This window comes from Struthio camelus, chromosome 10 (genome assembly GCF_040807025.1).
Source record: "Struthio camelus isolate bStrCam1 chromosome 10, bStrCam1.hap1, whole genome shotgun sequence".
Lineage (NCBI taxonomy): Eukaryota > Metazoa > Chordata > Aves > Struthioniformes > Struthionidae > Struthio > Struthio camelus.
Window position 1 is genome coordinate 1,818,495 of NC_090951.1, and position 27,417 is coordinate 1,845,911.

At 47.7% G+C, this 27,417-nt stretch overlaps 1 protein-coding gene across 6 annotated transcripts in view; it reads left to right on the top strand.

Moving 5' to 3' along the window:
- The first annotated feature begins 8,265 nt into the window (after positions 1 to 8,265).
- Positions 8,266 to 27,417, top strand: part of FANCA (FA complementation group A) — a 37,328-nt gene continuing 18,176 nt past the window's right edge. Inside the window, exons 1-21 of one of the 6 annotated variants that reach the window (XM_068955513.1) lie at positions 8,266 to 8,384; positions 8,897 to 9,006; positions 9,957 to 10,029; positions 10,543 to 10,685; positions 11,316 to 11,411; positions 13,644 to 13,717; positions 14,862 to 14,974; positions 15,730 to 15,812; positions 16,277 to 16,310; positions 18,726 to 18,792; positions 19,387 to 19,499; positions 20,291 to 20,367; positions 20,883 to 21,024; positions 21,618 to 21,751; positions 22,717 to 22,827; positions 23,287 to 23,382; positions 23,484 to 23,543; positions 25,045 to 25,133; positions 25,559 to 25,619; positions 25,709 to 25,758; positions 26,877 to 26,953. In XM_068955513.1, the coding sequence (XP_068811614.1) occupies positions 8,333 to 8,384; positions 8,897 to 9,006; positions 9,957 to 10,029; positions 10,543 to 10,685; positions 11,316 to 11,411; positions 13,644 to 13,717; positions 14,862 to 14,974; positions 15,730 to 15,812; positions 16,277 to 16,310; positions 18,726 to 18,792; positions 19,387 to 19,499; positions 20,291 to 20,367; positions 20,883 to 21,024; positions 21,618 to 21,751; positions 22,717 to 22,827; positions 23,287 to 23,382; positions 23,484 to 23,543; positions 25,045 to 25,133; positions 25,559 to 25,619; positions 25,709 to 25,758; positions 26,877 to 26,953 (1,855 nt within the window). In that variant the 5' untranslated portion in view covers positions 8,266 to 8,332. The remainder of the gene's footprint in view (positions 8,385 to 8,896; positions 9,007 to 9,956; positions 10,030 to 10,542; positions 10,686 to 11,315; positions 11,412 to 13,643; positions 13,718 to 14,861; positions 14,975 to 15,729; positions 15,813 to 16,276; positions 16,311 to 18,725; positions 18,793 to 19,386; positions 19,500 to 20,290; positions 20,368 to 20,882; positions 21,025 to 21,617; positions 21,752 to 22,716; positions 22,828 to 23,286; positions 23,383 to 23,483; positions 23,544 to 25,044; positions 25,134 to 25,558; positions 25,620 to 25,708; positions 25,759 to 26,876; positions 26,954 to 27,417) is intronic. The other 5 variants (XR_011143174.1, XM_068955514.1, XR_011143175.1 and 2 more) reach the window with 5 other exon arrangements.

Below are 27,417 nucleotides of genomic sequence, written 5' to 3' on the forward strand. Positions count from 1 at the left end.
CGCCGCCGCACGGGGGGCCGGGCCGGGCCGGGCCGGGCCGGGGGCGGCGCGGAGCCGAGCGGCGCGGAGCCGAGCCGAGCCGTCCCGCCCCGCCTCGCCCGCCCCGCCCGCCGCTGGGGGCAGCGCCCCGGGCTGGGCGGTACCGACCGCAGCGGCGCCGAGCGGCGCGGCAAGGCACGGCACGGCGCGGCGCGGCTCAGCTCGACAGGACTCAGCTCGGCAGGGCTCGACAGGACTCGGCTTGGCGCGGCAAGGCATGGCACGGCTTGGCACGGCTCGGCTCAGCTCGGTGCAGCTTGGCGCGGCTCAGCTCGGCTCGGCTCGGCACGGCTCGACAGGACTCGGCTCGGCAGGACTCAACACGACTTGTCTTGGCTCAGCTCAGCTCGCCTTGGCTCAGCTCAGCTCGGCGCGGCTCGACAGGACTCGGCTCGGCACGGCTCTACAGGACTCGGCTCGGCAGGACTCAACACGACTTATCTTGGCTCAGCTCAGCTCGCCTTGGCTCAGCTCAGCTCAGCTTGGCTCGGCTCAGCTCAGCTCGCCTTGGCTCAGCTCAGCTCGGCTCAGCTCAGCTCAGCTCAGCTCGGCTTGGCTCAGCTCAGCTCAGCTCAGCTCGGCTTGGCTCAGCTCAGCTCAGCTCGGCTTGGCTCAGCTCAGCAGGGCTCGGCTCGGCTCAGCACAGCTCAGCTCAGCACAGCTCGGCTCGGCTCGGCTCAGCTTGTTTCAATTTGACAGGGCTCGACACGACTCGGCTCAGCTCGGCTCGGCTTGGCTCGGCAGAACTCAACACGACTCAGCTCAGCTCAGCTCGGCTCGATTTGGTTCAGTTCCACAGGGCTCGACAAGGCTCGGCTCAGGTCGGCTCAGCTTGGGTCGGCTCAGCTCGGTTCAGTTCGATTCGACAGGGCTCGACACGACTTGGCTCAGCTCGTCTCGGTTCAACACAGTTGGGCACAGCTTGGCTCAGCATAGTTCGGTTTGGCTCGGCTCGGTTCGGTTCGATTTGACATGACTCGACATGACTTGGCTCGGCTCGGCTCGGCTCGGCTAGGCTCAGTTCGACTTGACTCGGTTCGGCACAGCTCAGCTTGGCTCAGCTCAGTTCAACACAGTTCAGCACGGCTTGGCTTGGCTCAGCTCAGCTCAGCTCAGCTCTGCTCAGCTCTGCTTGGCACAGATTGTCTGGGCTGGCAGGGTGCAGGGTCCAGGCCTACGGTGCAGGGCTCAGTGCACAACCAGATGCAGGGTGCAATGCACACAGCTGGGTGCAGGGCACAGGGCGCAGGTACAGAACGGGGTGCAGGGCACAGGGTGCAGGACACAGCCCACAACTGGGCACAAGGTGCAGGGCACCTGGCGGGTTGCAGGACAGGGCACAAGTGGATGCAGGGCACAGGTGCAGGATGCAGGGCACATGAGGGGGTGCAGGGTGCAAGGTGCAGGGCACAAGGTGCAAGGTGTGGGACACAGGGCACACAACTGGGCGCAGGGTGCAGGGCACACAGCTTCCTGCAGGGTGCATTGCACAGGACTGGCTGCAGGGCACAGGGTGCCAGGCGCAGAGCAGGGTGCAGGGCACAGGGTGTGGAGCAGGTTGTGGGATGCTGCCCCAGTGCAGGCCTGCTGGGGGGGCTCAGGGCCGGGACTTGTCCTCCCACCTGTGATGTGAGGGAGATGCATGGGGGTTGGCAGCAGGAAGGGCCCTGGGGACCGGGGTGACACCTGCCACCTCGAGGCACCCTGCCAGTGCAGCATGCCCTGGTCCATATAGCACCGCCCTAGTGAGCCCCGTGCAGGTATGGCTTGGCCACGGCCACCTAAAAGCTCTGGTATGGCCACTTCAGCGCTGCGGCTACTGCCACCTCACTGCTGTGGCATGGGCACCGCCCGTGGCTCAGCCCCGGACCGGACAGACCAGAGGCATGGAAATGATTAGCTCCCGAGAGCTTGTCCTGGGCAACTGATCTGCCCCAGCCTTCCTTAGCAGGGTGGCTGCTCGGCCGCATGCACCGGCAGAGCGGGGGCTGCTGGCTGCGAGGACACCGCAGCTCTGGGAGCCCCGGGAGCGCCCGGGGCTGGGGAAATCCTGCTGCTGCTCCTCTTTGGTGGCGGTGGAGGCCTTTCCCAGGAGCTTTCTGGGGGCACATGTGCAACGAGGTGTTCACCCCATGGATCGGCATCCGCAGCCCAGTGTGCACGGCCCCCGTATGGCCTTGGGTCACCTCCAATGGCCAGAGGTCACCTGGGAAGGAGCGAGCCTTGCCGACCAGTATAGGAGAATGTGGGCTGAAAATCAACAGCTCAAGCACGGGCAACGCCAGCAGCGGGAGTTTCTGGGGTAATCCCAGGTCGCCCTGGCTGGAAAGGCCCAGCAGGGCAGGGAGGTGATGCGCGAGCTGCTGCCAGTGCAGCGCAGCCCCGGGCAGGGCGACGCTTCCAGCCAAGTGGGGCTGCTGGCGCAGCCCCCGAGACGCGGCGTGCAGCGCTGGTGCCCATGCTCACCGGGGAGCACTTCACGCGCAGGTGAGCTGCGAGGACGGCGCAGAGGGGAGAGGAGCGTGGAGAGCTGGGCTGGTTAGTCCTGCCAGCCAGGGGGAGAAGAGGTCCAGCCGTGACAGTAAAAATAGCAGGGAGGAAAAGCAGCGAATTAGAAGAGCTCTTTATGCTGCAGTATAATTTCAGCCTGACCACAACCAGCAGAAGCCGTCAGGAAAGCGCTGAGATGGGGAGCTGGAGTCTCTCTCGCTCTTCGAGTGGAGGCCGATGGCCCACAGGTACAGGGCAGGCGGCAAGGTCGTGCTGTCATCAGGAAACGGTGGTATGGCCCGGTGCCCGAAAACAGGGCTGGCAGAGACCCAGCAGGCCCTCCAGACCCTCGCTCCCTTCTGGAAGACAGTCCTGGAGAGCAGAGAGAGCAGCGGGGCCCTCTGTGAAAGGTCAGCTGGAGCAAATTAAAGCTCTTGTCATTATGAGCTATCCATTTTCATGATAGAAGGATCATCCTAGCCCATCTCAGCTCTATTAACCCATGAGCATAAACTGGAACCAGCCCAGAGGGCAGGCGAGCTGCACTGACAGGCTGATGAGAGGGATGGAGCTGGTGCACGGGTATTTGTCTGTCCCAGCAACAAGAGAAGAGAAATCCTGGAAGTTGCCCCGGTGCCAGGACGGGGGAACGTGCGTAGCATTAGTGGGATCAGTGCGCGAAGGAAACGCGACAGCAGAACTGGAGAGAAACCCTGCACGTGCCTGCTGGGATTCGGGAAGGAGGAGGGCAGACAGGGATTCCCCGAAGTCTGTGTGTCTGCGGGGTTATCAAATGCACCAGTTGCTGGGCTGGGAGTGGGCACGCTGGGGGCGAGTCAGCAACGGCCCCGTTAAGCCTCTCTGATCAAAACCTGCCCAAAGAAAGTGCTGACCAAGGATGGCGTTTTGTTCGGGGGCTCAGCTGCCTCCCTCTGCCCAGCCCCACGTGCGGCTGGTCCCGTTGGCCTGAGCCGCCCCACGGCTCCCCCGCAGGAGGCAGAAGGGAGGCAAGGTAGCGTGGTGTGTTGGGTGTCACGAAGCACGTCTGGAGGACAAGGGCTTATCCCGGGTGTCCGAGGCTGCTGCCCGGCATGCTGGAGCACCCACGTCTGCTCCCCTGGCCAAAGGGATGCTCAGGGAAGAGACAAGGAGCTGCGGCTCAGCCACCTCTCCCTACCGGCGCTGTGACGTGCTTGGCCGTCACTGCAGCACAGGGATGGGCCAGACGGCTGTGCAGTCATCCCTGGCACCCCTGGCTCCGCTCCGGTGCAGTCCAAGGAGCCGATGGGGAGGAAATGGGGAATAGGAACAGGAGCAGGACCGACCGGCCAGCTGGAGGGAGCCCCATCAGCGTTGAGAAGGAAAATATGGCACTTCTGGGCTGTGACACTCAAGTCTGAGTCTCCATCTGCACAGATAGATGAGATTGGAATGCACCATTTACCCTGTAATCAGCCAGCTTTGTAGCCTGCTTTGGAAGTGACTTTAGAGGGAGGAAGCATCGGCTTGCTGCCCTTTGCAGGGGGTACGCGTGGGGCTGAGCCGGCTGCTGGCTCCTGCTCTGCATCGCGTTTGAACACACCTGCCGGTGCCCTCCAGGCTCAGCCAGGGTGGCACCGTCGGGGATAGCAGCAGGAAAGATGCGGGGTGTTTGAAGGCCACGATAATAACGCAGCCTGCAGGATTCATGGGAATATATTTGAATTACAAAGCACAAAGCCCTTTGCTTTGGGTAAAACTGTAATTAATATGAAATCAAGATGTAATTAAAAGCCACCATCTTGGAAAAAATCAAACAAAAGCAAAGTGTGTATGTGCACAGGGGAAGTTTAAATAAAAGTACATGAAATAGGACAAAATGAAAAGGTTGGGAAAAGGTTATAAAGTGCTTCCTATTTCCTACCACCCTCCGCACTGAAACACAATGTGCTGCAAAGATGGATGCGGAGCCGGGATGGAGGGCAGGAGCCCTTCCCCGCGCGGCTCCCAGAGCCGCTGGCAGCAGGGTTGCGTGTTGCATGCAATGTTTGTTTTCAGGTAAGACACTCACATGGATTTCCTTTGTCATATGCCAAAAATATCCTTAAAAAGCCACAAGAATTAAAGATGACTCCATAAAGCACCTGTGGGGTTAGATGCACATATTCCAGTTTCATTAGGTGTCACAATAAACTCGGGTCGTGAAAGGAGAGAACATTTTACAAAGTTAGCTCACTCTTTATGTGTGCTGCTTGCCGTCCCCAGATGTGGCCAGACACGAACACACCTGAGTTCAGCGAGAGCTTCCCAGCGTCGCCGTGCCATTCGGCGGGCTCTGCGGAGTCGCTGTCTGTCGTGCCATGGAGGCACGAGGAAAGCGCCTGGCTCCTGGGATGTGTGGGACTTGTCCCTTGCACAGACGCTGCCTCTTTGTTAGAACTCACCAGTCTCCTCTCCGCCTGGAGATTAACTTCTGGAGCATCCCAGAAACCTGAGCTCCAGGCCAGACGGCCTGGCTGAGCGAGCCACGCTAAGCAGTTGCTTGGGTGGAGCACGAGCACCTTAATCTCTGCTCCTGATTAAAGCAATCATGGTTTGTGTGTGCTGGTGGCCAGCCCCGTCCTCAAGTGCAACCAAAGAGGACCCAGGACACAGACAAACCTACTCCTGCCAGGCAAGTGTGGCTCACAGGCGTGATGCTAAAACGGATCGGGCCTGATTCCATGAAGCCGTCCACCTTGCAGAGTCAGTTTTATTGCAAAGGTCTCTGATCTGGCAGAGTTTCACGCTCCCCTCGCCCGGGTACAAATAACCAGGCAAAGACAAAGAGGGAGGGAAAGACAGAGGAGGCCCTGAGCCTTTCGCTCGGCAGCTGAACAAAGGGGTAGTGAACCCGAGAGCTTCCCTGCCCTTCTCCGTCACTGCGGCTCTCAAATTACCGCCTCTGCGCTGGGTCCTGCTTTCGGAGCGGCGCTCTCCGAGCGGCTCTGCCACGTTCCCACGGGGGCAGGAGGGGGGTCTGTCCGCCCGTGCCGCCCAGCCAGGGAAAGCTGCCTTTTCAGCATCTCCGGATGAAGGCACTGGAAAGGCTTGGGGGCTGGAAAGCCAGAGACACTTCAATCACAGAGCAGTTGATAAAGCTCCACTTCCTTTCTAGAACCTTCATCATTAATATTTTAATTAAAACCAATTCTCTGGGCAGACGGCATTAACTCCGGATACCTCACATTTAGTGCGTTGAAGGATTAAATATAGCTAAGTGCTGCTCATTGCAAGCTAGTAAACCAGTGAGGGTGCAGAAACCTGCTAGTAATATTAAAAACAGAGAAATCTATTGTCAGATTTTCACGCGGCGGAAGGCTGCTCCCCTGGCCTGAAGTGTGAGGACAGACAGACCCGGGGCAGATGCAGAGACGGTCTGCGGAAAGGTCGGGCTGGAGGACTTTGCATGAGGGTTACATTTTGGTCCCGAATCAGACAGAAACATGGGCAAGGAGTGAGCTCACGGGTGTCCCCAAATTTCTGTGATCTGACCCCTGGCTGGAGCTCAGCTGTCCAGTTGGGAATGAGCAAACATAGACCTCAGAGTGCTCACAGACAAGGACACTTCCCCTTAGCACCAGCCTAAATTACTCTCCCTGTCCCTGCTCCCATGCTATCGGCTTTATCTCTTTGTACCTTGCTAAATAACTCCTTTTCTTCCTTGCTGCTTATCTCTGAGGTGTTTGGAGGCAGGCCCTTCCTTCCTTAGTAATGCAAATATTTCATTCATTCGCAGATGAGTCCTTCCGGGCTTCTTAAGGCTTCCTAATCCCTCTAATTGCCGGCTCTGACCTCTGCCCCATCTCCCCTCGGTTCATCTGGTAAGGAGTCGCAACCCGCCGCAGGGCTCTGGCTGCCCTCCGCCTCCTCCAAGGGGTCTGTCCCCCCACCTCGTGCCTCTGCAGGGCCAAGGCGCTGCTGCAGTGTCAGGCACCCAGGGCAGGTCTGCCTGGTTCCCCCTCCCACCCCGGCTCCCTTGGCCGTGGCAGTTTCCTTCGCTCCTTTTTGTAGGGCTTCCCCATGACCCACGAGACGTGTCTAGGGGATAAAGCGAGACGTGTCCCCTGCAGACACCGCCCTGCGGTAGCAGTGCAGCGCTTGGCCGTGTTTCTGGGAGCGGTTTTGCTTTATTTTGTCAGCTGTGAGCACTCACAGCTCTCCAGGGAGCTAGTAGCAATCGCTGGGGTGGCAGAGGGGACAGACGCTCCCTGCTTTGCATTTGCCCCACCAAAACCTCCCTTGATGATGGCAGCCGGGGTTTTAAAGAGATTCAGGAGTCTGATTCTGGAAACGATCTCACTGGCTATCCTCACGCGGCCATATGGTGCTGCGCTACGCGTGAGCCAGCGCTGGCAGCCCCCCGGGGCCAGGTCGAGCCGTGGGGCTCTGCGCGGGTTGGATTTCGAGACCAGGGTCTCGGTTTCGGCTCCGGAGCGCTCCTGGCACGGCTCTCAAGGAGCAAGGACAGCGTAGGCACAAGAGGACGCCGGGTCCCCCCTGCCCCGCTGCTCTGAGCTAGCGGCACAGGGAGTTTGCACGAGCCAGGCCACCTCGGGGCACTGTGACACGTGTGACCCGAGAAGCACCGTGAGGTTACTTTAAGACCTGGAGAAAAGCAGAAATCCCCTTTTTTCTCAGCAGGGGCCACCGACCTGGGGAGGGCACAGCCCCGCCAGTGCAACTACCGTCCCAGTGCCCCCGCGAGCGGCTCTGGTTCTTCGGAGACATTTTCTGGGTTAACCAGAGCATGGGGCTTTGGGCCCAAGACACCAGCAGAGGGGTGGCGCAGCTCCGCGCAGACGCTCTCCAGCGCTGAGGTTTTGCGCTCAGCTTTTCATTCGGCTCCGGACACAGGAGAGAAGGTGGAAAGCGGGATGCTTGCTGCAGGCTCCGTGGCGCGGTGGCGGCGAGGGGAGAGGCAGGCGGGCGACGAGGACGTCCCCACACTGCAGCACGAGGCGCGGAGCCGGGGGAGGCTTTCCCCTGCCGTCAGCACGGAGGATGGCGGCATCTCCGCTGCGCAAGGCGGGCATCCCGCCGCCGATTCCGGCGGGGCGCTTTTACAGCGTCTGCAAACGGCAGCTAGCCTCCGGAGGGTAAACGCTCCGGTGCTGTTTATCCACCTGCAAGCGCTCCGCTGGCCGGGGACGGCCGTGCCGGGACGCGCGTTACCTGGGGCAGCGCCGGCCGGGCGCCCGCGCGGCCCCCGGGGAGGCGGCAGGGCCGGGGGCTCTCGGGCCGCCCAGCCGAGCTCCTCGGAGCCCTGCCGCACGCCGCCGCCCTTCCAGCCGCCTCCAACCGTCAGTTTAGAGGCAACCGGGGAAAAATCCCTGCGGGAATTCCCTCCGGAGGCGCTTCCCTGCCAGGCCCTCAGGGCCACCAGCCAGGCCCCGCTCTCCGTGCCCCTGCCATGTCCCCCCTGCGGAGCTTGGGCCCCGCTCTCCTCGCCCTCCCCGGCTCCCGGTGGTGCAGGCTGAGGCGAGGGAGCTCTCGGGCTCCGAGCCCGGCTCCCGGTGGTGCAGGCTGAGGCGAGGGAGCTCTCGGGCTCCGAGCCCGGCTCCCCACCTCGCCCCACACCTCGTCGCCCCACAGCGGCTGCCCTCCCCAACGTGGCGGCTCTCCCCCGCCGCCTCCGCCACCACCAACATGGCGGCAGGGCGGGACCGCCGCGCGCTTCCAGCCAATGGGCAGCGCGCGTCCCCCCCCCCCGCTGCGGCTGGCAGCCAATGGCGGCGCAGGGCGGGCGGGCGACTTCGGTTGGCGGGAAGCGGAGGGGTCCGCCATGATGGCGGGCGCGGGCGGGCCGGGCGGGAGCAGGCTGCGGGAGCTGCTGGGTAGGTGGGGGTCGGGAGGGCGCTGAGCCCCTCCCGAGCCCCGGGGCTGGCGCTAGCCTCCCCGCAGGGACAGGAGAGGGGAAGAGAGGGGGTAATGCGCCCGCTCTGCCCTCCGCCACCGCCCCTGTTGTGCCCCACACAGCCCCTGGTGTCCCAGCTGGCTGCCGCCCCTCAGGCCCTGCCCCTCTCGGGCCCCCTCTGCCAGCGGTCAGCAGCCTCCCTGCGGGCCCGCTGCGGGGCGGGGGTCTCTGGGCAGCCCCTCTGGGCCTGGGGGCTTTGGAGGCCGATGGCTCCTCGCGCAAGGGCCTGCTGAAGGCGGCGGGGCTGGGCTAGCGCTAGCCCCGCCGAGGTGTCTGCGTCCCTCCTCTGCCCCGCTCCCGCCGCGATGGCGGCTGACGCCGGCAGGGCCGGGGCCGTTGTCGCCCCCTCGGTGAGGGAGGCGTTGGCGGGAGGCCTGGCCGAGCAAGGGCTAAAGCAGGCTTTGGTTCTTAACGGAAATCCGAACTTCTTAGCAGGGAGAGCTAGGAAACGCAAAAGCGCCTTTGGGAGTGGAGCAGAGCTCCAGGAAGCCGCTCTTCGCCTTCTGGATCACCACCTGAACCTGAGCGACCTCCTGCTGGAGGTAAGGGCGGGCAGGTTTGGGTCTTCGTGGTCAGGCTGGGGATCTCGGCAGGTTCCTGCTGTAGACAGATTTCTGTCCTGAGCCTTTCTAACGCAAGTGTAAAATGAACGTCAAAGCATCACCGTTTTTACGATAAGTGAGAAGAAACAGCGCTTCAGAAGTAAGCTGAACTTTAGAGGTCTCTGTGGTATAAATGAGATTTTTTTTTTTCTTATGTTCCTCTACGTTTTGTTGCTATGGACTAAAAATGGCCGGGCCTGGGTCCTGTTTGGATTTGGGACGAGTGGAAATCCAGCACCTTTTGTTTGGTGTTGGAACTGGTTTGTTGCGAAAATAGCAGAGTTTTCTCTGGATTGGCAACCCTTTCTGACTAACGTGACTGCCCTCGTGAAAACCTGTGTAATAGATCCACATAGACGCTTGAGCCAAACTTCTGACTTGGCCATGTTCTACCTTGTCCTCGCACACTGGAGAAAGCTTTTGATTTCAATAACTTGAATAGACAATCCAGGTACTTCCCATAGTTCAGCCACAAGGATATTTCTTTCTCTACAGAATATTTGTCTTCTAGAAAAATGGAGATTGAACTGGAAAGTGATCTCACATGTTGCCATGTTTCTTCAAGTATTTGTGACAGTGTGGCTTCGCAGAAGTGACTTGAAAGATGGAAATTCTGTTCCTAATGCTGCTTCTGATCTGTTATGTGACTGTGCACAAGTAGTTCAGTTGACCTGTTTCTCACTTTCTCTGCATAGAACGAAGATAACTGTACTTTCATGTCCTATGAGGTACTGAAATCTCTGGCTTATCAGGACCATGTAGGAGCTAGGTGGTAATTTCATTTCCATTGCTTTAGAATGACACAGCTGCTAAGTATGTTTTTAAGGGAATATATTTACGTATGTGCAAAGTAGACATCTAAGGCCGTTATGTTTTTGTTTTGTTTCCAGGTGGAAGATTCAGTCAAGCCAGCTGAAGGCAGTGGCATAGAGCACCAGAAAGTACTGTCGGAATCATTTATAGGTGAGTGAAAGAGCATCTGTCGAAGGAAGAAATGGAAATTAACTTTTCATTACAAGCTGTGTTTCTGCCTGTTAAATGCATTTAATTTCCTTCCCTTTCCATTCACCATTCTGCAAGCTTAATCCTACCTTTTTCCTCTCTTGATAATCCCAATTGTAATTTCTTCTCACTGTTCCTTGTCTCCTTCTTAATTGCTTGTTCCTTACTTGTCCAGTGATGACATACCTGGCAGAGTCAGCTCTTTGAATATTTTATTTTAAAATGTCATTGTGAGCTCTGCAAGGCTAAAATGCAAAATCTACATAGCAAGGATATTTCACCTCTACAGTGTTGGCAGTTCTGCCACTGTTTTATGTACAGGAAAGGAATGATACAAGGGGATAAAATTGATTTCCCAGTGCAACAGATGACATCAGTGTTGGAAGAAGTTTAAGGCCTGGGACTTCTCTGTTCACAGTCATGCGCTTAAACCTTTTCTCTCCTATGCTGTCAGCTTTCTTCTTTGTTTTTTAGCCTCTGTTCTTCAGGAGCAGGCCTCAAGACTGGGTATACCCACAGCAATCTTGGCAGCCAAAAATGCTGTTACCAACATTGAACAGATCTGCCAGGCTTCCACAAGCTCCTCTCAAGCGCCGCTGCTGAACTTGGAACAGAGAGTAAGGGAGAAAGTTTACATTTAGCTTATCAAGAAAACTGTATTGTTAAGTTTGACTTTAAACCTAGTTTACCTAGTTGATGAAGTCACCGAAGTGTATAGGACCTGAGCAGCCAGTTATTCGTATATTTGTCTGATATGCTCATAGAAGTACGGCATTCTTGTCCTGTACAGGAAAGTGGCTTGTTTTTGGCAGCTTGAAAATGAAGTTTTCTGTCTGTTGCTAGAGTACAACGATGGATGGGATTGTCTAAGCAGATCCTGTATTATCACCTTTAGTGTATCATGCCTTCTCTGGCATGATTTGGTCTCTTTTATCCATTGTTCTATCTTTAACAGTCTTCTCAATTTGCAATGTAGCAAGCTGTGGTTGTGATTATTCTGTACAAAAACTATGCCACGACTACTGGTTCGTGTCACCTCTGAGTAGTTACCAGATGTCAGTGCTGCCAGGCTGGCCGCCTTTAACTCGAGCTTAAAACGAAAGGTTTAGGTCCTTGCCCATGAATTCCCTCTGCTATTCAAGCTTTCAGAAAGCAGTAAACAGGGAAAAGCAGTGAACTGGGTGTTTATAAGAATGTGTTATTTACAAAGGAAATTATTTCTGCTTTGTTTTTGGGCGTGATTCCAGAAGAGGTTGTCATGCTTGCTTCTGACGATCAAGGATTTGTTGGCAAACAATGTGTTCTGTCGCTCACTGTTCTGTCAAGAAATATGGAAAATGAAGGTAAGAACTCTACACTAGAAACACTGGTGTGTCACAGAACGTTTAGATTTCACCTGAGGGAGCCAGTAGGATGTATTTGACTCTCCTGTCCAGTGAAAGCCAGGGATGACTCTGAAATGGACTGGTGGAATGCTGGCTGTTTCCCATGGTGGCTTTTTGTGGTAGAGGTGGCTTTTTTGTGTTCTGAGCTTTTAAAAGCATCAGCTGAATTCTAAATATGTTGGAGTGTGGGTAGGGCTTTTTGTTTTCATTTATTTATTTAAAATTTTTAAATTTTAAATAAATTTTAAAATTTTTTAAAAACAGCAAGTTCACTGGGGGCTTCCTAGCCTCTTTGGCAGGCTTTCTTTTTTTTTTTGAAGAGGACTTAGCAGAGGTTTGGAAATAAATTAATTAATCATTAAAATTGCGTGCCCGCTTTTACTGAGAAACTGCCACACAGGAAAGCTGACGGTATCTTGGTTGTCAAGTTTTGGCTTTTTGAGCTAGGCAAACAGCATTCTTGCCTCTCTGAAGGAAATGTTTATTTTTATTTGTACTGGGCAGGACTGGTTTTCACTAGCTTTTGCAAGCTAGGAAGGGCATGGCAAATACAGTGTCTGCACAGTTACAGCATGGGTGATGGGATTAAACTCACCTGAAGTGACATTGCAGTTAATAGAAACCTTGAGGGGTATAATTTTCCTTCCTGTTTAGCTTCACTGACTTACTGTTATTGCTGAAGTATGGTGCCCGCTCTTTCCATCAGATAGTCTGTGGGCTAAGCAGTCCAGATCCATTAACCAGAGAGTGACAATGCCCCAGCTGGCTGTGAAATGACAGTCTCTCACAGTCTTTCATGTGCTCTGCCAGGGGTGTTCAGTGTGTCTTTGGCATTTTGGTTCTCTACTTTATTTATCTGGGAACTGTGATAAGCCTGAGTGAGTTCATGGAGCAAGTGGCTTGGGAGAAACATGATAGTGGATAACAGGTTGTATTGCTTCACAAAGGTATTGTCTGGATTTGATTTGGGTAGTTTGTTTTCTTATAAGTTCTGCTCTTAAAAGAGTTAAGGACTTCTTGTGAGCATGACAATTCTGGTTGCTCACTGCTCTGGTGGGAAAGAAGGAAGATTCTGATCTGCCTGGATAAAGAGGCATTTGTAGTCTCAGATAACCAAACCTAGGCTGAAAATAGAATCCATTGTGTTTTATAAGGTGATAAAACCTGCTTGTTCTCAGGTAGACATAGAAATCAAGTACTGCCATGTAATTGAGATTGTTACAGTAAAGGATTAGGTTCTCGAAGATGAAGTATAGGCGGGGAGTCTAGGTTCATGCTAAGAAACAGCTACAAGTTTCTGTGGAAAGCTAGTGGGGCTTTTCTTCTGAAAGGCTTGTGTGCCCCAAGACTCCCAAGTACTTCTTCCTCCTCCTTTGCAAGTCATGAGAGTGCCCTCGGATGACTTTGTTTCTAGATTGGAGCGTTTCTGTATTGAGGCTGGAAGGAAGGGGAATTGCTACTCTACCATCTTTTCCCTTCCCAGTATGTTAGGGGTCCTGTTTTGTTGACACAGGGCATCATCCAGGGGCAAACTGTTCTGTGCTGGAGCTGCAGGGATGCCTTTCAGTAAGGCATGAAAGGGCAGCTGCTTCATCCACACTGAAATTCAGCATAGTGCTGATTTTGCTGTTGGCTAGCCTGGCATTCAGGAGCAGAACCTTTGAAGTCGTGTTTACTTTTTCTGTTCTTGTCCATGGGGCTCTCTGCTTTTACAGTTACAGTGTCTATTTCTGTCATCTCCTATTGTGAAATCGATGTGAGAGAATCAAACTCACTTCACAGAGACTAAACAGTCAGTAGACTAAGTGATAATTCTCTGATCTGTTGCTGGATCTGAACTGACAAGAGTTGAAACTTGGTGATACTACCTGTTTTCTGGGATAGCCGCTGCACCTTTGGAAATGCAGAATCAGGATTATTCCGGCGGGTGCAAAGACAGATCTATTTATTACATGACCATGAAGACTTCAAATGTTGATGTGTCTGCCACTTTCAACCCTTCAAAATTTGCAGGAAGGAATAAATCAGATGTGATCTTCCTGCATCATATATTTCATTTGTTATAGCTTTAGTAAGTCCTGGGTAGTTTGAATAAATGGAATTTAAAGGGGGGGTTTTGTGGTGCGTTACCAAAACGTTACTGTAAACTGTAAATTACACCCTATGACCTAATCATGACGTTCTTGTTAGAACCTTCCAGTGGTGGAAGTTGTGTGGCAGCTGCACAGGGGCAGCATCGTTGGAATGGAAGAGCTGCTGGAGAGGTGAGGAGAAGTTTATAGGTTGGCAGTCTCTTAAAATCTATTGAAATGTAATCAGGGATTAGTCATGAGTATTCTGGACCAAGATTATACTCAGATGCTTGCAAGTGACCAGATTAGCAGGATTTAATAAGTTATCCTGGGTTTGAGGGGTTACCCTGGGTTAGCGTGGTTTAGGATGGGGTGATTGGTTGTCCGATGGCTGCTGAATCAGTTGCAGTTTGAAGCAAAGTGGTTCAGTGTGAACCACTGCTGAAGACTGTTCTAGATAATGTTTTATGTAATATTTTGTTTCACTGAAACAGATGGCTACATATGGATAGTTACCATGTCCTGTGGGAGAGGAATCACTAACTCAGCTGTTCAGTTCACCTGGCCGTGCCTTGCAATCTGCTTTGGAAATTCTTATTTAGCCAGTACGAATTAATGCTGGTCTTGACCAGAGGTCTTACTTTGCAGAAACTGTGGGCTTCTATCTTCATAAAGCCAGCATTTCTGTTAGATTTGGCTGAGTTAATCTCTTGAATAGTGGGATTTGTTATGGTTTTGTTTTGGTGTTTTTTTGTTGGTTTTTGTTTTGTTATTTAACCTTGCATGGCCCTTTCATATAGAGCTGGCAGCTAAAATCAGTTGTTATTTGTAGAGTTCAGGTTTTCTTATGGTGAAAAAGGAACATTGCAGTGATCTTTTAGACCTTTGGTACTGGTTTACTTGTCTGTTAATGGGCCTGCAGAGAAAAAAAGCCTTCAGGGCTTTCACTGTACTTGAAATTTGAAGAAACCAAAGAGACAGATTTAGAGCCTGATGATTTTTTTTTTTTTTTGAAGATATTTTTATCCTAGTATCTTAGAAATGAGAACTAAAATCTTTTCCAACAATTTATTAATGGAAATATTCTAATGTCAGAGATGAGGAATTATTTGAACAGACAAATATTAGTTACTTTTCTTTGGAGGTGTTTGTTTTACAATTGCTTATGAAACAAATAAAGCTCTGGTCGCCCAAATTAACGAAATGAAATGTCCCATCTAGAGCCATCTGTGTGGGACTCTGGCCTTTCCTGAGTCCAAGGAGATGGTGGAGCAAAAAAACCCAAGCATGACAAAAAAGAGAGTATTGTACTGAATGTGCTTTTGTTTGTTCTCAGCAACACAGACATCCCTGCTGTGGTGGAGTGGCTGTGCAGCAGCCTTTGTGGGCTTTGTAAGCAGACAGAAGAGTCCTCCCAGGATGTGGAGCTTTCTGGGCATGTTCTCACAGGCAAGGCACTGAACTGAGCATTGATAAATGGAGGAGTCAGATTGCTGAGTTTGCAGCTTCAGAGTTTGCAGCAGACTGTACAAGTCAAAAGCTCAGAGGGATAAGAACAAAGGCCTCATTCTGCCTTCTTTTCTTGCATGGTTTCCGTGAGGGGAACATATTTTTATATTTGGTGAATTTATCAGACTTTCCCATGAGGAAAAATTGGTTTGAATTTCTATATCCTTTTATAATATAGTATCACAAGTAAGTGTAGTTGCAAGGTATATGGGGCCAAGAATGATCTCAAATCAAGAGCAGTGCACTTCTGCAAAGTGTCCGGGATCTTTTGGACCAGAAAAACTTAACAATTCCATTCCCCCATCCTGTCCTTTTCTATTATTTACTTTGCATTTTGATTCAGAAAAAATCACTAAGCAATTTGATTGGAGGGCTATAGTCAGACATCTGGACCAGTGCAGTTGGTCAGGTACAATCCATACGAGTTTTGCAGTGATAATAGACTGTGAGAACTGTAAATTGCTCGGTCTTTCTGTTTTTTTTTTTAAAGTTTGCGTGGCTCTTGTCATTGATCCTTCTGTGCCCTTTTGCGTGGGAGTAGTAAAACCGAGAACTGAGCAGTCTTGCTGACTGTGCAGTATAGAGAATGATGCTTTTCAGGCACGAGTCCTTCTGGGAGACTGTGATGGGGAGGCAACAGACCAGGATATCTTTATTGAAAAAGGATGCTGAAATACAAATTCCTTGATTTGCAGACTTTGCGATCATGTTTCTTCAGAATGGCTTTCAGCAAACTTCGGAACTGGGAAGGAAGTTGGAATTCAAGAAGGTCCCCCATGTAAGGGCAAAACGAAACTATTTACAAATGGTTATTTAGAAAAGTAGTTCCCCATATATGTCTGTGTGTTGCTGAACATGAATACATTTGAGCTTAGAGCAACAACCAAACGGCAGTGTCCCATGTGCTGGAGTGGGTAAGGAAGAAACAGTGAAACCAGGACAGAGATTTTTTCCTTATTTTTGAAAGCTTCTCCAAGGTGACTTGTCAAGGGCCCATCGTTTTTTATCTTCCTTGGTTTCACCTCGATTGCTTTCTTCCGTCTTAATGTGAAGCATGGAATGCTGATAAGCATGGAAAATGCTTGTCTGTCTGCCTATTTTCTCTCTTCCCCAGTAAAACCTGTGGTAAAAGTTAATCTTTAATTTAAAAGGGTAGCAGTTTTTTGAGTCAGTTTACCTTTTCTGTGTATAACTTTAGCTCTTTTAAATACTAAATGATCTTCATTTCTCAATTTTAAACAGATCTGTCATGCTGTTTTACAAAGAATGTTGACATGTAAGTTTTTTTGTTATTTGTGGCTTTGTGTAATTACTGTTCTTTGCTAGATTTACGTTCCGTGTTCTTTGCTAAATCTTTAAGGCCTTGGAGAAGTCTTTTGCCTAGGATGCTTTTCCTATGTCGTGCATTATGTTTATGTCACTGATTTTGCGTGTCTCTGGTTCCCCTTCTCTTCTAAGGGGAATTTCTCACACTGCAAATAATTCCTTGTCTTTTATGCTAGCTCTTTTTGACACTCCCAGCTGGATCATCAGGTAAAGATATCTGAGCTGATTTTAAACAAGCTTAATTGGAAACAGTCCAATCTATTGTAGGTCAGAGGTTAAGCTAGGATAACTTACTCTGCTTAGTACATTAAATGTTGAACTTATTGAGTTACATCCGAGTAAGCTCTTCCTGACTCATGATTTGGATTTGCAGACCAATGGTTTGTGAAAACAATTTTTTTTTTTTAATGCAGAGCAAAGCAATCTAATACATATTTTTAGTTCCTGAATGGACAGTCTTCAAGAATTGTCCATGGACAATATATCTGTTCTGTCCTGGCTGGTCATGATGATGCTGCTGAGAGTTTGGGCCTAGTAGTGCCTGATTTGCATTGCAATCCTAACGCAAAAAGTTTAAACACACATCAGGTTTGTTTTTTCTGTTGTGTCACAAATGAGCTTCATGGTTAAGTTGGTGTATCTGCTCTACAGCCTTGTCTGCAGAGGAAGCATTAATTGACTCCTCTTCATGTGCTTTAGACCAGGATATAAGTCTAATCCTACTGTATGGCTGTTGTTGCTTTTCTGTCTCCTTAGTGACAGTGCTTTACCACTTTTCTTGCTGGCAAGTTTTAGCATCATGCTCAGGGCTACTGTAAAAATTAGTGCTTTCCTTCTGGTGTAAAATTACTGAAAGCCAGGACAGAACACAAGGACTACTCCCCTTCTGCATCTCTCCGTGTGAGCACCACCAGCCTGATCCCTTGTGCCGTGTCTTCCAGAGAGCACTGTCTGTAGACTCGGATGCCTTACGCGCCTTGCAGAGTAATTCTAAAAAGGGAAAGCAGTAAGAGAAGTACTGTATTTAGTATGTATGACTCCCATCTCAGGTGACTTGCACCCCCTTTAGCAGTATCAATACTTGAAAAATAACCCCCATAAACACAGGGCTAGAGGGATATTGGAGGAAGAAAAGCAGGCTGCTGGGAGTCACAGGCTTGAGTCTGCTAACCTGCTCTTCATATGACCTTCTCATTTGTACAGTCTGCGCTGCTGCTCACTGACTCAGTCTATGCATCTGAAAATGTACGAAACAAGTTTTATATATAAATTTTTGTTAGCGTATACTTTTGGGTTACTTTTGAGGGGTTCCACTTAGTAACTAATCAGCTGCTTTGAAGAATGTTAGGATGCTTTATGCAAAATAATTTATGATTAACAAAGACCTTCACAGGAGGAGGACAAGCTGAGAGTAGAATGAGAGCGCTCTGCTTCATATTAATGATCTTGCTGTAATGAACTCCTGTGCCTAAGGATAAGTAGAATTTATCTCCTTTTCTCTGTTCTCCTCTACTGAACCTTAAAGTATCCTTCTGCAGGGGAGGAGAGTAGTACTTATTAATACTGTGGACTGTCTTACAAAAGGCATGTGAGGGACACCTGTTCTGTGCCCTCAGTTCAGCAGATTTCCTTTTCAGAGTGCTTCATTGAGACAATCCTAACGGGGGAAAAAAAACCCAAACTTTTTCTGCTGTTAAAAGAGGAGGCTTTTGATGGTAGGATGGAACAAGAAACCAAACTGCTGCTACAGGCTATAAAGCAAAGGATCTCTCTAAGCACGTGGGCTTTGCGTAGTCTGATGTCAAGGCAATACGCTAGTATTTTTGAACTCTACCAGCCATTTTGGATCAGGCCTAGCTTTTGAAGGAATGCTGCTAAGTAATGTTAAATGTAACATGGTGACATCTCACTGCCACTGTAAATGCAGCAGCGTTCTCTCGTTGTTTGACGAGGGTGGTTAAGAATATCATTTCAAGGGGTTGTTAATATAAATCTTACCTCTGCAAATCCCTGCCTCCAGACAGATTTGCAGTGCTCACAGTAGCAGATATGCTGCACAATTATGATTGGGTTTTGAAATTAAATATTCATGTGCATTTTTAGATGTTTTAATTATTGGCACATTCCTGGGAATGCTTTTAAAGTGGTTCAAGGTTAATGTTAATAGTTTTTGAGTCTTTATGTTACTTTAAGAAATTTTCATAAGAAATTAATGATGAGGAATGGCTTCTGCTGCCCATTTCCCTAATGGGGTCACCTTCTTAAAGATGCACAGATTGCATGTTCCGCATAGTTTCTCCATGTTGTTTGGTGTCACAATTCCTTCCATTTCTGTTTCTCTCATTTGATTTGTTTGGAATACTAGGGGTGCTTGATGCTGTTGGTAAAGAGAAGCAGGAAGATGTTTCCAAGTTGCAAGCTATGGGGTGCTGGTAAGAAACACTGTTCCTCTGAAGAAGGTCAGGAAGGTGGTGGGTTTTTTTTTTTTTTTTCGGTCCACTGTTACACTTGTAACTGAAACTGAGTTTATGTCTATTTTCAACTTTCTCCAGTGCTACTTATATTTCGTATTTTCCTCCCAAATGAAATATAGTAACTAAACCAAGTGATGATGCCTGTAAGGCACTAAAGAGTGTTTCAGCTGTGTTGGAACTAACCTTGAAGTCCCCTCTTAGCGTACTGTGAGTTTATTCTGTCAGCTTTTCTCACTCTGCTTCTGAGCAGAAACACCTGGAAGGTGCCATCAGCCCTTCTTGAATTCTTGCTTCCAAACCTATTTTGTCTAACCGCTTTGTACACATTAGCCTTTATTCCCATCCTGTGCAGGGCTGTACATTTGCTTCAAGATTGTACATCTGATAGCTTAATAATGGTGAATTAACCAATAAACTTTAAAAAAATACGTAATGTTTCTCTGGCAATTTGATAGGGTAGATGTAGAGGAAAAATGAGACATCCATTATCAGTATCTGGTTGATCGTGGATCTTGTTTTTTGTTTCTGAATATTTCTTTATTTTGTTTGTAGGCTGAATGTGTTCAATGTGACAATGTATAAAAATGCAGTACATCCTGATTCCCTGCAGCAGTTTTTTAGACACACTCTGACTGAGATTCTTACCTACAGCCCTCTGTTGAAAGGTAGGAATCAGGGGGAGAAGGAAGAATCTCTGCAGGGTTGTCTGTTGTGGTGGGTCAGGAGCTGCATCTACTGATGCTTTGCTGTACAGGTCTACTCTGGGGGACATAGAGCCAGTGGAGCTGCCTGACTCCCCAGCTCTGTCCTTGGGGGCTATATAAGCACAGCACCAGAGAAGACTAAACATTCATACTCTGGGCTTTAGATGAATAAATGATTCTTTCAAACAGAGCTTCAGCCCATGGATAATGAACAGATATTTGGAGTAACATCTAATGGCAGACTTTACTGGGCAGACATGGGAGAGCTGTGAGCTCTGAGAGGAGTTCTGGGCAAAGGAGTTGAGAAGCTGGGTAGGAGAGCTGGTACCACAGAGAGCTCAAGGGTAGACTAAATCGGCCCCTGCGTGTTTGATTTTAAGCACACAGCATGGCCCTTCTCTGCTGACTGGGTGTCTTTGTGGTTCATTTTGGTAGATCTGGTGTAAAGGCAGGAAGGCTTCTAATCAAAATGACTCCTTGCTGAGTCTCTGTGCACACGCTATGTTTGCCTGTGAATGTATGAGCTCAAGAATGGCTTTGAGATTACAGTAGCGTAGTGAAATGGCATAGTCCCTATTTCCACAGCCTGTGTTCCAAAGGTGAATGGGTGAGAAAGGTTTCGGCAAGCAATTTGTAATGTATCTGGCTGTCAAAGCTAAAGGGGAATCTTGTGTGTGATGTGTGTGTTGGAGTCTGTTTTGTTTTTTAAATCTGTTGCTGAAGAGCAAACTATTTTCTCTTTCCGAGTACAGTGTCTGACGCCATCCATATGCAGAGAGAGTGGACCTTTACAAGAACTTGTTCACTGCTTACTACCTTATATCGCAAAGTATGTCTTCCTGGTTTTGCAAAAAGAACGCTATTATATTGGTCTAATATTCAGTGAAATTGCTGAAAACCTCTATTGCTTTCTTTGCTACAGTTGCTCTCTGGCAGGAATGGGATTACTTAAAAATAGCGTGTTCCAGTTGCAGAATGTGAATCAGCTGCCAGGAGTTGCTAGCAGGACATAGCACGAAGAAAAAGTACTAAAGGGATTTTTGTTTGTGCAAAGATTCTTGATGAGAACGAAGATGATTAAAGATGTGGATTTTTCACTGTTACAGAATGTGATGCCGCTTCTGGCGGGGTGAGGGGGAAAGGAATATTGCTGTTTATTTTAGCCAGCTCAGGTTCAAAGCCAGAAAGGTATATAGCCCAGGAAAGCTGGTGTGAAACATGCCTGCAAGATATCTTTTTCAAAAATCATGCAAAAGGCACGTGCATGATAATCTTCACAGGTATATCACTGTTACAGATGGCTATATGTCATAGCTAAAACGATTTGCTATCACTGTCTTCCAGCTGTTTGTGGCATTCAGTGCAAAGGAGTCAATCTGCCAGCTGCAGCAAGTCCTGGAGACTCATGAAGTGAATTGGCAGCACGTGCTGTCCTGTGTTTCCACACTGGTAGTCTGCCAGGCTGAGGCAGAGCAGCTGTTCAAGGGTAAGTAGGTTTGGTAAGCTTGGAAGCTAATATGCGCTCATTGCTTCTCAGATACTGAACAGAGAAATCACACTGACTGGTGTAGCGTTGGGTTCATACTTGCTTTTTTTGAGATTCCTGTAGCCCAGGGAAAAGAATAACAGGAACTCTGCCTTTCCATTCAGGTATTCAAAGTCAGCTGTGCCATGAGTGCTGAACCTTCCCCCTACTGCTTCTCAGACTTAATGCACAACTAAGAATGGTTATTCAATAACTAGCTTCATTGTCATTTGAAGTAGTGTTTACTGAAACTTAGTTCTTCTGTCTCACCTTTGCTAGCTAACCCTGTTCTTCTGAATGTCTTACTGATTATTTCATTGCTGGACTCCATGCAATTCTTGGAGGTTGAAATCCTAGAGTATTTGCTGACTGTTGAAAGTGCCTTTCTGACGCATGAAAAGATATGAATGAGTCCCAAAGGTTCTCCAAGCTGCAATGTGTGTCCTCCTTTTCCTGGCAGATGTTTTGTCAGATATTTGTCTCCGTTTACTATAAAAAAAATTCCAGCACAATTGTCAAGCGCAAAGTCTGAGGTTATTGTTTTATTTTTCTAGATCTACTGAGATGTCTCCTGATAAAGGCTTTTGAGAATTATGATATGGAAAATATGATCACTGCATTCTTGATAGCTCGTCAGGCTGCTCTAGAGGGCCCTGCCGTGTTCATGCCTTACTCTGAATGGTTTAAGGTAAGACTAAATGAGGTGTGGTGATCTTTGTTTCAAATATGCAAAAAAAACGTGCATAAGGAATGTGTTCTTACACAGGTAAAGGCTAGTGTTAGACAAGATCAGCCAGGTATGAAAAAAAAAAAAAAAAAAGTAACAAGTGATCATTTTAGTATTAGGAATAGTTTAATATTCGTTGCTTCCTTTGTGTTTGCAAAGAAGATATTTGGCTTTCTCTGGTCTTCCCTTCTTTCATTTTTCAAATCCATCTCGAGTTCTGTAGTTATTGGTCAGGAATGCAGACATGTAATTCCTGTTATAATCGTAGTTTTGTATGTATTTTGATATCTTGATAACTGGCAGTGTTGTTATTGCATAAGTTGTGGGTTATTGCATGTGAAGCATTCCTATTTTGTGGACGTATGCATGCGTGCAGCTGTAATTGGTGTGTTTACTGACCTTACAGATAGTGGGTTGTTAGCTTTTAGTTGTAAGCATATATATACTTTATACTGTATATTGCTTTGTATGAGTTTGCAAATCTGACCTAGGTCTCTGTTGATAGTGTTCAGGATATATCAAAAAGTAAACTAGTTATGTTTTGTATGGTCTTAGACTGGCTTTTTTTCCTTATAATGCCCAGATAATGCTGCGTAGAAACCTGCATGTTTGCTGTTCTCTGATGAATCTCAGTCCTTCGGTGTGTTTTGGTGTTGCTTGTTTAACTACTGTGAGCGTTCTTGTTGTACCACATCAGAACAAACTTGGAGTTTGACGTGGCAGAGTTTCTGGAAACTGAAAAATAAACTTGAAAAAACTTCTGTGGAAACTTCTATAGGTGTCCTCTGGAGACTTTCTCCAGAAAGAGTCTCTTGATAGAAAATGGATGTCTGTAACAGCTGGGATTTCTGCTCTGGGTTTAACACAGCGCTAGGATGTGATTCTGTTGGCACTGAAAGACAGCGTTGTCATTTTCCCTCTTTCAGGCTTCCTTTGGGAATGCTGGGGGTCACCATGGGAGCAGCAAGAAGGCTCTGGTCTTCCTTTTTGAGTTCCTATCAGAGCTGGTACCCTTTGAGGCAGCCCCGTACTTGAAGGTGAGAAGCAGCTAACAGAGATTGTTTTCTAAAGACTGAAGCAGAACTGCTTCACTTAACATATTCATGCCTTTGACTAGGTTCGACATGTTATTGTTGTTCTTACAGTAATTGCATTATGTGCCTCTGACTAGGTTCAACATGCAATTATTGTTATTACAATAATTGCATTACTTCTGATAAATTACTCAAAATATTTTCACCCTGAAAGAAGCTAGTACAAGATTCTTTTATTTCCTCATCAAGAAGGTGAATTCCTTTCATGCAGCTAGGTTTAAGCATTTTGGTGATTTTTGTTGGGAAAAGGTTTCATTTGCCATGAAACTGGATTTTCTTAAAACGGGCAATAACGTTATCTTCTTTGGGGAATCTCTGAGGTAAAAGAGTGTAAAACGAATCAGGAGTTGACAATCATTTCCTGTAAAATCCAAAACAAAATTTGCCACTTTTATATTTCAGGTCCATATAATGTACCCCCCTTTTGTGCCAACAAAACATCGGTCTGTTCTCTTGGAGTACATCACACTGGCTAAAACCAGACTGGCTGACCTCAAGGTTAGTAAAAGTTGTCTCTTTGAAAAAAAAAAAAAATTTTTTTTCCAAATCTGTCAAAATAGTGGCTGTGACAATGTCCATCTCTCTATAACCTCACGCAGGTTGCTATAGAAGACATGGGGCTCTATGAAGATTTATCTTCCACAAATGAATCTGTGCAGGTACTGGTTCTCTATTTAAGGTTTTCTAACCAGCTCTGTCCCTTTTCCTGTGGAAAAGGGTTTTCGTTGTCCTCCTCTCTGCCATTCCCTCCAAGTTTGAGCATGCTGCCAGATCTCCTCCAACTTTACGACAGAGGGGCGGGAGAGGTCAAAAATACAGAAGCTTTTCCCATGTTTCATGAAAACCAGTCCTGCACAGAGGACAGGCAGACCCTGATGAGTATTCCTAGAGGAAGGCTGTAGAGGAACTGAGCAACTAGCCAGCTACTGCCCAAGCAACACCTACGTTAGCAAGCCAGTCAACACATGCTGTTTAGAGCCAGGAAGTGCTGGCTACCTCTTCCCCACCCTCTACTGTGGGATATATGAAATAAATGGAAGATTCTGTTGAGGAATTTAAGGGACGGGGAGAAACCTTAATGGTGTTGTATGATGAAGGAAAATGAAGTTACTGAGATGGGGAGATGCAGAGCATGGATCTGCAGGAAACTAGACTGTTAGGCCTGCTGGTAGACCAACCAGTTACAGTGGTGACGTTCCGCTGTGTGGATTTGCACGTAATGATTTGACCACATGGGAACGCATGCTCAATTGTCTTCAGTACTGCATAACACCTATTTGGTGGTGTTATATTCAAAATGTTCAGATTTAAAGGAGATTTGAGGAGGGAATCTACAGGCTGCAGTTGTACTCTGTTATACTTTTCCTTGGTCAGGATTCCTTTGAATAATAACAGTAGTCAAAAGGGGAGCATTTGGCTTTATTGTTCCTTTTGAATTGCATTTCTTTCTATATTTGGATCACCTAAAACCGTACGGCAGATTAGGAGGATAGGAGAAAACACATGTAGTTTCCTCCCTTATGCAGTCAATTAACTGGAGTATATCAAATACAGGCTGATGTGAGGGTAAGTGAATGTACAGCAATGAAATTAGTCCTCTGAATTGAAAATCCCAAGTGAAAATTTCATTTAATGTCTTCCGAGTGTGTCTGATCTGTTTGTCAGTTAAGAAACTGCCACAAGTTATTGCACTTTAAGTTGTCGTACAGCTTGAAAAAGAAAAACTCAGGACTGAAGTCTCTCTGCATGGAGTGCGGTTCTAATAGCATGGGCTGGAAGTGAAGAAAATGGGTCCTAATTCAAAGTGTATGAAACAAAACAGGTTTAACAGTACAACAAATTTGGAGCAGAAAAGATATTGTCCCCGTGGAAGGCTGTTAAACAGGAGTATCTGCTGCCCCCTGTAAGAGTTGGATACAGAAGTACACAGATACTTGAGCTGTTCCATAATAGCTGTCATGTAGAATAGCCTTATCAAGACAGACTTATATTTCAGGCCCTGGTTTTTCTATCTTTGCGTATCAGGTAGTTCTTGTTATTCAGTCACTTCCCTTCACAGCGCAGACAACTATTACTAACCCTAAAGAACCAGCAGGAAAGATGACTGTCATCACTGATTTCTCACAATGTCTTTCTCTCCTTGTTACTTGTGTGAGCTAGCCCCAGGGCCAGGCACTTCGTGACGTTGAGAAGGCCATTCAGATATTTGAAAACACAAGGAAGATCCCAACGTCTGTGATAGAAGCCAGGTACTGTGTGCTTCTCAAAAGTATTTTTAGCTTTAAAAAAAGAAAAGACTAAAAAGGAAAGGAAAGGAAAGTAGAGTCCAAATCAAAATAACAAAGCAGAAGAAAAATTGAAGATGTGAGCAAAGGAAGACTTGAGAAATTCTTCACACGTTATCCACTTCCTCAGCAGTCATCTAAATTGAGGCTATTTCTGTAGTGGATAAGAAGGCATATGTGCACCTGCAGGAGGAGTCTACTGTTATTATAAAAAGCAAAATTAAAAGTATAATTTTTAGACTAATATGAACTTGTTTTTTTTCCTCTGACTATTCATATTACTACGATATTTCTTATTTGCAGGAACCCAACTAATTCTTGAGGTAATGAAATGGCATTTTACTGCTTTGGGACTGTTAACGTTTTGTTATCTTTATCCTCTGTTTCAGTATTTTCAGACGACCTTATTATACTTCCTGGTTTCTTCCTGCTTTGCTTAGGCCACGTGTGGTTAGTATTTGTTTTTCTGATCCTCCCGTTTTAGTAGTGTGTTTGTAGAAAGATGACTCACTTCTAACCTGCCTGCTCTTCTGTTGCAGCTCCCTAAAACCCCAGATGTGCACATGGCTTTTATAGACTCTTTAAAGAGGTATTGAGAATTCTCGATGTTGTTTTCTGTGCTTCTGGACTTTGTCTTCAGAATATTTGGTTTTACATCAGATTATCTGAGGCTTTGACACCTTATTTGCAAACTTCTGTGTGGGCTTACCCACTTGGCATGACTTCACGACCGGTCTCATTTGTGGCTTGCAGGTTATAGATGGGATTACTTGTCTGTATAGGTGAATGTCTTCAGTTCTGTAATTAGTCCTCTAGCTGTTTTAAAACCATTTTCTAGAAGGAATTACACGCAGCCCTGACTCCAGGTTAGATGTATTTTTATGCAAACTTTAGAGGATACTGCTGAATATAAAATTTCAGTAAGAAGATGAGACCCGCTGTGAAGAGCCCCTTTCTTTGGGAAAGGGCATGGAAGAAGGGGAAGATAAAACTTAATGTGTTAGTGCTTCAGGAGCTGTTTTTATGGGACAGTGGAATAACGCCCCTGGAGAACACAACCCCTCTCAAAACTCAAGCTTGTCGTGTATGCATGTTTAACAGTGCTTTTCTGCATTGAAGGAACAGCTTAATTGTAAATCCAGTAATTCTTCTGTAGCTTATCATGGAGAAAATGTCTGTAACGCTGCCTACAAATGAGGCATTTGGTCCTGCCTTGTAATTCCAGCCTGACTCTAATAAGATTGGATCTTTTTTTAAATTAAAGTTGTAAGAGCAGTAGCTGAATTTTAGGCAGCCTAGTGTAATATATTTTAGTCTTGTGTGCCTTCCCAGTAGGTGTTGGAGGTCAAACTTTGATCTCAGTCACGTGCTGCATTTGAGATGTGTCAGTGTTACCTGTCACATAACTTACTTGTGTGATCTTAGTCACGTACTACATAAGAAACGAGTGCATGTATATAACACTATTCCTTATGAATAGTATGTTACACGTGCATAATACTTGCTGCTACAGCACAGAGTATAAATATCTGGCCATCGTGTTGGATGATGGTTAAAAAAATGCTTCACATGCTCTGTGTGTTCTGGAACCTCTGTAATTTCATTTCATACCATAGCTGTTGTTTATGCTTATATTTAGTAAGTCTAAAGTTTGAATGTGGTTATGTGGTGGAATAAATGCCTTTTTTTCCCCCACTCCCATTACAGAGCTGATAAAATACCTTCAAACTTGTACTCCACCTACATACAAGCTTGTCATGCTATGAAAGAGAAACTCTTACAAGGTAAAAACAATCAATCTTCTCCCTCCCCCTCCCCCCAAAAAGTTATTCGTGCGTCAATTTGAAGAAAAGTTAATATTTCAAATGAGGCTCTCCTGAATTGAAAATCTAAAAAAAATCACAAAAACCTCACAGAAAAACAGATCTTGAATATATATGTAAATGGGTGCATGTTATTTATGTTTTATTGGGATATTAAACAGCTACTGCCATACTGGCTTTCTTTGGCTATTCTGCTTGGGTGGGATTTTTGCGGTCCCTGTGGAGCTCTGTTCTGCTATGCTGAGGCTGCAAGCGATGCCTGAGCTAGCTGATTTAAATCTAGCTCAGATACATCCACGTGAATCAGCATTTGCAGTCTGAACTAGACTAGCTCCAGCTAGTCAGGGTATAAAGCTGGTGTGTTGATCCCTTGCATAATGGCACTTCTGCTGTCTGAACTGACCATTGTCTCTTTTCAAGAATGG